This window comes from Vulpes lagopus, chromosome 2, assembly GCF_018345385.1.
Source record: "Vulpes lagopus strain Blue_001 chromosome 2, ASM1834538v1, whole genome shotgun sequence".
Lineage (NCBI taxonomy): Eukaryota > Metazoa > Chordata > Mammalia > Carnivora > Canidae > Vulpes > Vulpes lagopus.
The window spans coordinates 115,030,719-115,044,610 of NC_054825.1; the positions used below are offsets into that span (position 1 = coordinate 115,030,719).

The following is a 13,892-nucleotide window of genomic DNA, read 5'->3' on the forward strand; positions in this document are numbered from 1 at the left end:
CTATGAACACTGAGTAAAATATTATTTGCTATCTAGGTAACGGTAAATACATTCTTATGGGTATCAAAGAGTTATCTCTGAATAAAACAATAACATACATTTCTAAAACACATTCCAAAGCCAAAAAAAAAAAAAAAACAAAAAACCCAACCCCAAAACAAAAAACTACAATTGGCTAAGCTCTTAAACATAAAAAAAGTATTTTACATATTAATAGTCCACAGCACTATTAGATTTTATCAGATCAAAATCACTATAAATAACAAGGCCTACCATTATTTTATGTACTATAAAAATCATTTTAAGAGTATAAGAGGAATCTCAATTTCAGATATTAAAATGTGAAAAAATATGCAACACGGAATTGATGAAATTTGGTAACTTTCACTTTTTAGCTCATGTTATAATTATTTGTGTGTGTGTGTGATATATGTGTATTATTTCTCCTAAAATTTATGCTTTTTGAGGGCAGTGCATTCACAAAGGTAGGTAGGTAGGTATTCAATAAATACCTACCAGGTAAACTTATGATAAAAAAAATTTCCATATTAGGCAGTACCAAAATGCTAGTGAACTCACGCAGTATCTAAGTATTACCAAATGAAAGTAAAGCCATCTTATTCATTCATCTGGAACAAAAGCACTATAAGGACAACAAAACGACTCCAAATATATGTACTTATAATAGGCTGCTCTCGGAAATGCTGCCCAAGACAACTGTTTGTAAAGGCATCAAATTTAGAAAGGAAGACTATTTGGACTCAAGGGCCAGTGAAAACTGACAACAAAGAAATGAGACAAGAGAAAAGAACAATACAATCTGGAGCCATTTAATGTAGAAGAAAACAGTCATATCCATTCTCAAAGGCTCCTAGTGGCAATCATAGGATATTCCACAGAACTACAAACCAAGTCATAATGAAAATGCTAAATTATGCTTAATAAAGTTATAATTTTCCTAAAGTAATACTTCATAGTCATCAGGAAGATTTACATACAGAAAGTTTACACAGAAGTGTTGGAGCCCAGAGGAATAAATTTAGTTATGGAGGGGATATATCCAGAATACTTGTTTCCCAAGAATGTACAAACGGGAGCATGATTATACTAGTTAACTACAACAGAGGAATAAATTTAATTATGGAGGGGATATATCCAGAATACTTGTTTCCCAAGAATGTCCAAATGGGAGCATGATTATACTAGTTAACTACAAAAGAGGAGACTGGAAGCACTACTTCTTACTGTAATTGAAATGCCAAGGCCTTCATGATCTTCCTTAAGGAGGAGAACTTTTCTAATTGGACCAACTCCCTGGCTTTTCTTTAGAGTGTCTTGATCCTTATTGGAAGAAAAAAAAGAAGAAAAATTAGTACTACTTAAACGATATATCATCAAATGGAGTAAACCCATGCTATATAACTTGCTTTTAGAAATCTTCATTAGTTTCCTGGAATGGATATACAGTAAAGTGTTAAGAAAATAATAGATAAAATAGAAAAATAAAAAGTTGTTCTGTTAATATAGTGAAATGGATGGGTGACCTTCTTTTTCAGGTTCTCTCATATTTATTCATCTCCTTTTTTAGGACATTACAAGGGAAACTATTGCCAGGAATTAACTGATAAGTATACAGCTTCAAGAAATAAAAGTGGTAAGATGTTTATTTTCACTAGAAAATATCATAAAGATCTACAGACATTTTAACTAGTTTATAGATTTTTAAAAAAAGGCAAATTGCCAACTGGATCATTAATTACTTTTCATTCTGTTGGGCTCTGGAGTCTACCTCTTAAATAAAGGACTTTACTCTCCATTAATTATTCTTTCTCTGATACCCTTACTCTTTCCTTCTCTAAATTCCTTCCCTGTCCAACATATAAACAAATTCTAAGCCTCTTCCAGCTTTAAATACAGACCATGTGAAAATATAAAACAAAAGAAAAACCCTTCAATTACCTATCTTCTTTAGATACCACCCTCCCTCCACCTTTCCTCAACCTTCACACAAAGTTAATCCTAATGATATCTACTTCCTTGCCTCCCACATTCATTATCCTAGTCACTGTAATTAGGGTTTTGCCCCCACTTGCTCTTTAAAACTGTCTCCTCCACAGTCACTGGCAACCAACACGGCTATATTCAATGCATACTTTTTAGTCACTATCCTATTTAAACCTTGCAGAAAGTTGATACTGTTCACCATGCACTCCTTTTCTATGTACTTCCTTGGCTTCTTAATCAATTCTGTGGTTTTGATTATAACAGACAGATGATTAACCTAGTGTTTCCTCAACTCAGACTTTTCCTAAATTCCAGAGTCATATGCCCAACTGGATATATTTTGTTTGTTGCAATGGCACCTCAAACACCACATGTCTAAAACAAACCTCATCACATTTCCTCCCAAATCTTCCTTTTCCTCTATTTGCTTTATCAGTGAATGCCATCAACTCACTCAATTCCCCACATCAAAAATCTACTCTTCCTTCTCATTTACCCACTTAACCAAAAGCAGTTAATAACCAAGTCCTCTTGATTCTTTTTTTTTGTTGTTGTTTTTAAAGTCAGCTCCATGCCCAGTGTGGGGTTTGAATTCACAATTCTGAGATTGAGAGTGGTATGCTCTACTGACTCAGCCAGACAAGTGCCCCCAAATCTCCTTGATTCTAATTCTCTCAAACCTACTCTTTCTCTCAACTATACTTCCCCTATGTTCGCCACTTGTTCCTCAGGTTACTATAGTATCTTTCTAATGTACTCGACTCTAGTTAGGCCCTCTCCTGTCATATTCTCTTCACTTTACCAAAGTAATGTCAAAATAATGTTAAATCTTAAGTCCACCATTTTATTAAAAAATCCCATGATTATCAGGTTAAAGTTCATACTCCTTTATGCAGCATTAAGTAACTCTTGCCATCTGGCCACTACCTAGAATTAAATGTGCCCCAAAGTTCCAGAGAAGACAATGGCAAAAGGGCTTATTTGCAATCTGCACTCTTCTCCCATCAACTTCATGTACATATCAATTCTTCTTAAAATAATCTTTGCAGAGATAACAAATACTTGAACTTGTTTAAGACCATAGTTTATCTGGCAATAAGATATGTAAGCCACTGGGAAGGAGTCAGACATGCTTTTATTATGGAAAGGCTTATATTATCAGACAGCTGTAGTAATGAAATTTAATAAAGATTTATCCAGATAGAAAAGCTCTTGTACAATGATGGCTACAGAAGCAGACAATTGGACACGGACCTCAAATTCCATCTTAATTCAAGACCAAACAGGTGGAAACATTAGTTCAGAAACTACAGCTGAATCTAGTTACCAAAAATTCCCTTAAGAACTACCCTGAAAACACTTGCCACTTTATTAACAGGACATGTTCTCTGATAAGCTTAAAAAATTAATTTAAACATGCCTAAATATGATCCAGAAAAATTCTGAAATATGAGCCAAAGTACAAGCAATATGTATCTGCTAGCAACAGTTCAGTTTTCAGAAATATCGTTTCAGGGCATTTCAGGTAAGTCAACTAAGAACTTCATGTATCTGTTCTAAATAAGTTTAATTCCACTTTAACTTTTAAAATAATGGTTTTAAATACTACTGAATAAAAACCATGAAAAGGACTTCTGACTAAAGGAAGAAGAGGTTGAGTATGAAACAGTAACAAAACAAACATACGTGGCCTGGAGGGGCTTGCATTGGTCGTTTCAGGTCATTTCGTCCTCTACAAGCTCTGATCACAGTTTTGTGACGATGCAAATGTATTTCAGCTTCCAACTGGTTCCAAAGCTTATCGTGAGCAGGTCCCTTCATATCTCGCCCTAGTAATTGTATTTGTTGGACCCTTTATATTGAGAAAACAGTTAATTCAGTTAGTTTTTCATTATTATAATTTTTATTACAGAGAGAACTCCGAAGAATTACTGGATACCAGTAGCTTTTGTATAAACCTCAACAGAAAACCTATTTCTGTTAGTAATAAAACCTGTTAGTAATTAATACATTTAGGACCTCCTGATGTTTCTCAGATTTGTAACATACCAAAAGTCTGAAAAGAACAGATATCTTCAAGAGAAAACTAGTTTTTTTTTTTTAAAAAAAGAATGAATGAAACCTTTTCTAACCATATACTTAATTCAAATACATCTAAAAAATTTTTGAGACTGATGTCAATGAACATGTCTTGCACACAATCAGGATAGGTCAACAAACTCAGGCACTATTGAATATTAGTCTTTACAGGAGCCTAACAGTACAAAAACATTTTTTTAAAAGACAGTTTCTTTTTACAAAATTACTGTTTTAAATATGGCAAAAGTTACTAGAAAATGTGCACTTCAACATGATATAAATTATTTTTATTTTCTTCACATCAGTTCTTAATGTGCTGTGAATAAGTAAAAATATATTTATCAAAAGTAATAAATCACCAAATTTTGTGATTATAAAAAATTAATACAAGGAGAGCACTGTATTATTATGATAAAGTCACTGTCATTCCAAAGTGTTCTGGAGAGTCAAGAAAGATTACATTTCAATGATCACAGAAAGAATTCCTTAAGAAAGGCTATACATGTGAACATCATCTTTTATGGTTTCAAGGCAGGAAGTGGCTGAAAGGTGCAGATCTAGAGTTACTAGCATGTCAGAGTAAGTTCCTATCAGTGTGTGTGTTTGTGTATGTGTAAACCAGAAATACTTATGTAGTATGGCTAAATAAATCTACAATATATAATGCTATCAATATTAACAGTAAGATACAGAGAGAGAGTGAGCCAGAGACACAGGCAGAGGGAGAAGCAGGCTCCATGAAGGAAGCCTGACACAGGGACTCGATCCTGGGTCTCCAGGATCACGCCTTGGGCTGAAGGCGGTGCTAAACCGCTGAGCCACCCTGGCTGCCCTATAAAATAACTCTTAAGATAAAGATTAATGTTTCATTTACCATAAGAGGTAAGAGTCAACCTCACTAAATATCTAGCTACTTAAGAATACAAGGCATTCATTTTTTACACACCTTCCTGCCAGTTCCTTATCCAAGTACTTGGCAGCCAGTCTTGCCCCGTAAACTTCAGCCTGGAGAACAGCTATATGTCTACGAAGGGCTTCATTCTCTTTTCTCAACAACTTCACTTCAGCTTCAAGTTGAGCTTCTTTCATTTTTTCTTTTTTGTTTGCTTCCAGCTCTCTCTCCTATTTAAAACACAAAAACAAAAACAAAAAAACCCCACGCACAATGTAATGAAAATACTTTTTTAAGGCTTTTTAGCAACAGACCATGTTTCTCAAAATACATAAAAGCGCACAGTCTGTTACAATACCAACAATGAAAGCATATGATAAAAGTTACCATTTCTATAAAATGGAACATACAAAGATTTGGATCCAGTTCTTTTTAACTAGTACCAGAAGGTGTTGGGACCACTTCCACATAAGATAATTTCATGCCTTGGGGTACTCTGACACTGAGGATACTAAAAGAATTAGTATTTTCTAAGCTTATGTCATCATACACTAATAGGAGTGGTTGCAATGAATAACTGAATCTTCTCCCTATTTATTTTCTAAAAATGACTCAAGAAACTAGACTAAAATAAAAAAAAAATCACTCTGTGGCTGTATCCAAACATTTAATTAACTTTAAAGCAATAATTCTATAAACAAGTCAAAATTCTTCACTTATACAGATTCTATGGTTAATTTACCTTAGAGGACTACCAGAAACTTAAACTGCTTAAATTAGAACAAATAACTAATTTTTTTAAAAGAATGTTTGATGGTAATGGAAAAATGCTGGTAACAAACGTACTGAAAAATTTATACATTAAAAAATTTCTCTGCATGACCATATCTATGGTACAGATTATCACTGATTTTGGGGATGTGATTCATCTATCCCTATGTCAAAGTGAATGAAGTAAAATAAATGTTTGTGGAGGAAAATAGGACCCTACCTGCCTTCTAGGAGGTAGGATGGACATCCATTTTTAAGTCTCATAAAAGAATGCTCTACTTGGTAGAGAGTCTATATATGTGAATTACAGGTGTTAGCTAGAGTATAAAACCTCAAGATCTTTGCCATCCAATTTTTATCACAAGCTTACATATGAGAAATAATGTTCAATTTACCTTAAAAGTATAAAGTACAATATGTCTACTCCTACAACTCAGGGGTGACCAATGTAAATGCCTTCAGGGACCCAAGCACAAAACAGATAGACCAATACAAGACAAAGTCGAGTGGAAAATGGAAGGTACAAAATCCCGCCTAAAGGCAGTCAAACTCAAATACACAAAAGCTCTGTGGCCAAATAAAACTCTTCCAAGAGTTGAATAAGGGCCCTGATAGATATTTTAAGTGTTGTTTTTGGATTAACAAAACACTGTAAACTTCCATTTATCCTGGGTAGAGATGTTTTTACTGCCTTATAGAACTGCTTTTACCGATTTACTGATCAACAGAATCTATAAATCCTGTGAAAATGTGGCTGTATCTGTTGATGAGATGTGGAAGAAACTGTTCACCCTGTCCCTTTTGTGAGACTTAAATAAAGGTCTTGCTCAGCACCAGAAAAAAATGCTTCTCTTGAGTAAACAACAAATGATACTGTTTCTATTTGTATGGGTACTGATTATTGTAATTATTTCCCTTTTTATTCTGGGTAGTAAGCTGAGATACAAATTCAAACAAACCTCTAACAATTCTGGAATATACTTTGGTACTAATCTAATGTCTGCTTTGGTCTACTGTTTTCTCAGTAGTATATCAATAAATGATACACTAAAACATCAATATGTGACATATTCAAATATAAGGCAGTGAGTACCACAGTCTTAAACACAAAAAAATAATATACAAGCTAAAATGAGTCATTACCAAATGGTAGATATATTTACCGCCTCTTTGATTACTGTTTTTCAAGAATGTGAAGAATAATCTAGAATCCTCCTTTTACAACTTTAGAATTATTAAAATTGCAATTTATTTCAGAGCATATTTCTTGAAAGGGAAGAATCAATTCCAAAAAAACTCCACAGTTTGGATAACATGAACAATAAGCTTTCTTATGACATTTACTGAAGTTAATGCTATTTGTTCAGAAAAAAAGTTCCAGAAGACCAAGTATTCTTTGGTTTATGGGCTAAATAAACTTTACATTGATAATTGTCTATGTACAATTGCCCTGATAACCTATTTACACAGTATTTATGGAATTTACAAAACACATATTAAGTCACCACTTTGCTTTCATGATTCAAACACCTAATGATTCTGACAAACTGTCAGGCTTGAAAATAACATTCGCAAATATGAATAGGACTAAGAAAACTGAAGTTAATCTTTTTAGTTTTTAAAGAAAAAAATATGAATCTTTAGTTAGCCCATTTATTAGGTAATAAGCAAGAAGCTCATTTTGTATTTAGAGAGCCAAACAGTGTATTTTCAAAAGAAATAAAGCCATCAGACAAACTGGAACCTGATTAGGTTAGCATAGTGAGGAAAATATTAAGAATTTATACATTGTTATTTTCTAAAATAAGTTCTGGTAAAGAGTTTCAAAATTCAGTTGTTTCAAAGGCCACACAATTATTCCAAGACTGCTAAAAAGTTGTGACGCATGCAGAAGATGAATACAAAACCAACATGCACATTCTTTCTCTGGGGATAAGTTCAAATAGAAAAAGAGAAAAAAGCTAGGTGTTCTTAATATATCTTCAAAATACTCAATTGGGAAAACCAATTGCTCTTTTGAAGTAGAGGTTTCAACAAGTTACAAGGCTTAAAAGTTGTCAAAAATTGATGGGCTCTGTAAATAATGGTTATAAATCACAAACAAAAGAAAAATCTTTCACAACGTGTACTGAGAAAAGAGCAATGGGCCACCAACTGAACTTTTCAGGTACTGGAAGATTAAAAAACTATCATCATGAACATCACATCCAAATACAAAGTGACAACATATAATATGCAAATAAGACAATAAGAACACTTCAGCGTAACGTATTAAAGCCAAACAGAAACAACATACTTACCAGCTCCTCCACAGAGGGGACAGACTTAAGATATAAGAAAAAAGTTTGATAATTAGAAAAATATCAAACAAATGAATTTATCTAGTGGTATAATCATTCTAAGGAAAACTCCCATACGTTGAATATCATTTGGGTAAAGTTCATTAGAACAAATATATTTGCAAATCCATAACCTACAGTAACTACACAGTGTTAGATTAAAACTTTTTGTTTTACCAAATTAGTCAGCCCACCTGGTTCAGTGCCTTCTACTACAGCACCCTGCTTCAGATCTAACATTAAAACTTCAAGTAAACTCTTTTCTAGTGAAAATGTATATACACTGTTTCTCAACGTAAAAATCAAATATCCCAAAAAAGCAGTGAGAAATCTGACTCATTTCAGTTAAAGAGAACAAGGTTACTAACTTAGATTCATAGAATTTCTGAATTTAAAAGATTTAAGGAGAATGTAAATATTCATTTAAATAAATTCTAACAACAAGTAAAATTTTAAAATGTATGACTATCATCATCCTCATTTCATTTCCTGCCTCTCCCAAGCTATATCTATCTTACTGCTGTGTCCCCTATGGTCAACCAAGTGTCTGGCACATACTTGCACACTTAACAAGTATGAGATTAAGCTGAAATGAGACTTAAAAAATTTTTCTACTTATATTAAGAGGGCAAAGGTTACTTATGGAAAATGTATATACAATACATTTACATTATACAAACATTACAAAATGTTCAATGGCAGAAAAAAATGCTCATAAGAGCAATAGGAAAAAATATGCTAGTGGTTGGCACCCAATTCCATTTTCAGCAGAACTCCAGTTTCACAAGAGGTGGCGACGTGACCAACTAAGAGGTTGAAATGCAAGTTGGGATAGCCAATGAGATGGCTAACTTGACGGGCAAAAATTGTTGAGGAGGATTTCATGAAAAATTCTTTAGAACACTAATGCAGCCTGGAAGCATCCTTTTGCCCTTTTCTTAGATTCTTCCTTCTTTCTGCCTAGAATAAAGAGATCCTAAGGATGGAAACCATGAGCTGAAAATGGCGAACACAACAAAAAGCATACTGGATACTTAGTATCTATAGAGCCATCACATAAACTCTATACTGCCTATTTCAGGGCTTGAGAGAAAATAATTTGTACTATTCAAGAATATTCCCAGTGTTATCTGGACTTGTTATATGCAGATGAACTTAATCCTAACTCACCCAACAGGGCAAAAAACTGTTTACATGTTGTAATTACAAATATCTTTTAAATATTTTCACACAGATATTTTCAAATAGGAAAAAAAAATCCTATTCTAAGTATCAACTGCTTATTGATATTGTCACTTCTCACCTCTAGGTGCTGAGACTGTGGATGATCATGAAGACCTTTACATTTCCTGCGTTTTCTAAATTTCCCACACTTAAGCACATATTACCTTCTATATTCAAAAGCCTCATTAAAAACTGTCCTCTTCATCCTCTAAAATACATGTAAGTATATGTTACCTTCTAAACTACTTACCAGTTTTGCCTTAATGGTACCAGAGTCAACACTCTGACCAGTTTTAGCATGGAGCTGAAGCTGGATAGAGTGCAACTGTAAAAGCTGATCGTGGACTTCTTTCTCCAACACAACTTTCTCTGCCTGGGTCTCTGTCAGTTCAGATTTCAGATCCACCAACTGTGCCTTATAAAGCAACAATAAAAAACATCAAGTAAGCTTAATTTTCTTTATTCTGACTCTAGTAATTATTCAAAGATGACACAGTGTTTAAAATGAATAGATGAACACCAGCCTGAATAGATGAATTGACAACTCTTAAGACATCCAACTATACAGTCATAAATTCAATAGCACAGGTAAGATACTTGAGTGGCAAGAGAACCAACTCTACCATAAACCGTATCTTTAAAAAAAAAAAAAGTTTATTTATAATCTACACCCAATGTGGGGCTCATACTCAAAACCCTAGGACCAAGAGTCACATGCTTTTCCAACTGAGCCAGCTAAGCACCTCCATAAAACAGTATCTTCTAATAACACAGAATGCTACTTCCATTTTACTTTGCTTACTTGAAGAGGGCTTTTCATTGTTTTACCTTTACCTACAAAGTTTAGGAAAATATAAAGACTGGGATGGCTCATCATCCTTAGAGATAACATGTGCTACAGTGGTCCATTAACATTAATGGTATATTAAAGGAGAGGCCAGTAAGTGGCCACCCCAGAGAACACTAGCCTCTATCAACCAACCCACTATCTAGTAATTATTTTAGGTGCAAAGGTGGGAGCCACTAAGGTCATAATGGGCCTAAATATCAGGAGTCAACTGTAAGCTACAGTTAACTGTTACAGCACAGAAGAACAACTCCTCAGAACTGCTTATCCATTCAAGTTGAAGTTTTTTTCACATTGATGTGCTTTACAATTGTGCACAAGATGTGTGTCTCTTGTGAATTTGGTCTTCCTAACTGGCCAGCAGGTTAAAGCTCAAGAAAAGGCCTGAGTTTTCTATTTAATTCAACATAATTGTACTAAGTATCAAGGGGTTCAGAACAATGCAACTCAATGAGAAAAGAATTATGTAAAATATGTTTAAAATTATAGTTAATTACTTAGGTCTTTTTTTTTTTTTTTTAAATTACTTAGGTCTTAGAGAAGCTTTCTTATCAACTGAGGTGATATAAATGCAAGCCAACCAAAGAAAAACATAGCAAGTTACAGAGATATTGAGAATTGGTCATCTTAAGGAATTCAAAGTGAAGAACAGTTTAAAAAAGGTTAGGGAGGGAAAGAGAGTTTAGAAGTGCTTTGAAGTTAAGTGACAAGGACAAAATATAAATAGTAAAGCAGATATTTATAGTAAAGCAGTCTAGAGATGGAAAGAAGACTAGCAGAGGCAGAGAGAAACCAGATGCAACTTAGGTAAATTCTCTGGGTACAGCAACCAAAGGGCTGAAATACATCTCTATTTCAATCCCAACTGCATCAATCAATGTAGTACATAAAAGATGTTCAATAAATATCTTTTTTTTTTTTTAAGATTTTATTTGACAGAGAGCAAGCACAAGCAAGGGGAGTAGCAGGCAGAAGGAGGAGAAGCAAGCCCCCTCGCTGAGCAGAGAGCCCAATGTGGGCTTGAGTCCAAGATCCTGGGGATCATGACCTGAGCGGAAGGCAGATGCTTCACCAACTGAGCCACCCAGGTACCCCAATAAATATCTTTAAGTTGAAATGAATTCTAATACTAGCCCTGTGTTTACAGTGCTTACAAATCACTCTGTCTTCACTCAAGTTCCCCGATTTTTAGACAGAAAGAATACCCATAGCTTTGACTACTGTCGTAAGATTATTAATCTTCTACATAAAGCACTTCCTAGAGATGAAGATGTATGTTACCAAGGAGATCAGGCTACTGAGAGAAGTTATGGCTGACAAAATTCCCAAGCCTAGACAGGAAAGTAAGGCTGGATGAATGGCTAGCTCTGGATTAAAGACCAAAACTGAGATTTAATCTCATTGGAAATCACTACATGTTCTCAATGACATTTTTGTTTTTAATAATGGCTTTACTGAGATATAATTCCCATACAATAAAATGCACTTTTTAAAGGTATGAGTGAGTGGTTTTTAGTATTTTCATTGAGTTATGCAACCATCATCACCGTGTAACTGTGAAACATTTTCTTCCAGTGACATTTTAGGGACATGCTATTTGCAGGTAAGACAGCAACACTAGGAACACCCTACTGTGGCTTGCCAAATGGTTTATCATGGGAACTTTGAAAATAGAAATAAAACATTTCATAATGCTGAAATTGTTGGCAACACTTACAGATTGAATGTCTAGTGGAAAATTAGATTGTCAATAACATACTTCAAGCTTAAATACTGAAATTGAAGGAAATTGTAAGATTAGGATGGTAGCTTATTTAGACATGAGGGAGGAAGACAGATGAGTTTAAGTTTTGGACATGCTTGATTTTTGTGTCAGCCATGACATATTCAACAGGAACTATCTCACAGAATGTTGGAAATAAAAAAAAAAAAGTGATAAATTGGGACTAGGGTTGGCACCAGGGGCACAGAGATAGGAATTTATATCCTGAGACTGAACTGGAGGGAAAACAGATGGCCAAGAAGTGGGGCTTGGGTAACAACCAGAGGTAGAGGAAAAAAGGTGGCATGCTATAAATATAAACCAAACCAAAATGCTTCATAATATAAACACCACTTCATTTTGCTTGTGTTATTTCTTAGGGATCGCTCCATATCATAACAAGTTCCTCATTCCTTTTTACAATATTTTTATTCAACTGCAACTTACATCAGAGAAGTACACACATAATAAATTCCAGAAAATAAACGTATCTATTTAACTACCACCCAGATAAAGAAACAGGTCAGTACTAGCACTGGAGGACATCCCTGTGGCTCCTTCCCAATCACTACTTCCCCATTCATCCACAGACATAACCATCAGAGTAATATCCCCAGTTCTAACATCACTGATAGTTCTGCCTGTTTTGTTTGTTCGTTTTAAAAATATTTTATTTATTTGAGAAGGAAGGACAGAGATAGTGGTACAGATAACAAGAGAGAGCAGGAGTGGGGAGGAAAGGAAGAAGCAGGCTCCCCGCTGAGCAGGGATCCTGGTGCAGGGCTCTCGCCCAGGCCACTGGGATCATGACGCAAGTTAAAGGCAGACACTTAACTGACTGAGCCACCCAAGCACCCCGAGTTTTGCCTGTTTTTAAACATCATATAGAAAAAAAATAATAAACATCATATAGATACAATCATATGGTATGCATTCACTCATGCCTGGCTTTTGCCTTAAGATTATATTTATGGGATTCATTCATGTTTTGTATAGCTACAGTTCATTCATTTTCACTACTATACAGTATTCACTAAATGAACATACCAAAATTTATCATTTTCATTCTACTTTTGATGGACATTTATGCTATTTTCCAGTTTTTGACTTTTAAATTGATACTGCTATGAATCTGTCTTTTGGTACATATGAAATACAGTTCTGTTGATTATGTATCAAGGAGGGAAACTGCTGGTTTATGGTGTAGGAATACATTAAACTTTGTTAAAATGGTCAGTTTTCCAAGTGATTATGCAACTGACATGCCCACCATGTATGAGAATTTCACGTTCTTGCCTTCACTTGGCATTGTCAGTCTTGCCTATTTTTTTACAGGATTATCTATTTCTTTCTTATTCTTGCATGCACACGCTCTCCTTCCCCCATCCTCCAAACACAAACTAACACACTTATTATGAGTAGGGGAATGGGCCAAAAAGGGGTGAAGGGGAAGGAAAGGTGCAGGCTTTCAGTTATAGGATGAGTAAGTCAAGGATGAAAGGTACAGCATAGGGAATATAGTCAATGGTATTATAATAGCACTGCATGGTGATAGATGGTAGCTACACTTGTCCTGAGCACAGTATATAGAGTTGCTGAATCACTCTGTTGTACACCTGAAACTAATGCAACATTGTGTGTCAGGTATAATTCAATTAAAAAAAAAGATTTAAATGCTAAAAGAAATAAATAGGCTAGTAGTTGGCTCTGTTCTTTAAATATAATAAACATACATGAGATTAACATAGAACTTCATGTCTTTTGCCTAAAGACTAAGTTCTTACACAGTATCTTTTACAAATACTCCTAACTGAAAAACTTAGAAAAGAAAAAAAAATTTTACATGTATGATAAATATGTCTTATATATCTTCTTCCATTTAACAAAAAATATGCCTACCAGAAAACTTATAAACATCTAAAATCACCTATTACTAGACAATGTTCAATACATCTTGAAGACTGCTCCTTCAAA

The 13,892-nt window shown here is 34.4% G+C and overlaps 2 protein-coding genes across 3 annotated transcripts in view; one reads left to right on the forward strand and one right to left on the reverse strand.

Moving 5' to 3' along the window:
• The window catches only part of GOPC (golgi associated PDZ and coiled-coil motif containing), a 37,728-nt gene that overhangs the window by 8,722 nt on the left and 15,114 nt on the right, over positions 1 to 13,892 (reverse strand). Inside the window, exons 2-6 of one of the 2 annotated variants that reach the window (XM_041743676.1) lie at positions 9,560 to 9,724; positions 8,047 to 8,070; positions 5,030 to 5,205; positions 3,691 to 3,856; positions 1,246 to 1,341 (exon numbers count right to left, since the gene is read on the reverse strand). In XM_041743676.1, the coding sequence (XP_041599610.1) occupies positions 1,246 to 1,341; positions 3,691 to 3,856; positions 5,030 to 5,205; positions 8,047 to 8,070; positions 9,560 to 9,724 (627 nt within the window). The remainder of the gene's footprint in view (positions 1 to 1,245; positions 1,342 to 3,690; positions 3,857 to 5,029; positions 5,206 to 8,046; positions 8,071 to 9,559; positions 9,725 to 13,892) is intronic. The other variant, XM_041743677.1, reaches the window with a different exon arrangement.
• Positions 11,231 to 13,892, forward strand: part of LOC121484427 (nephrocan-like) — a 47,753-nt gene continuing 45,091 nt past the window's right edge. The window contains exon 1 of the mRNA XM_041743673.1: positions 11,231 to 11,244. The gene's annotated coding sequence lies outside the window, so the exon portion shown is untranslated. The remainder of the gene's footprint in view (positions 11,245 to 13,892) is intronic.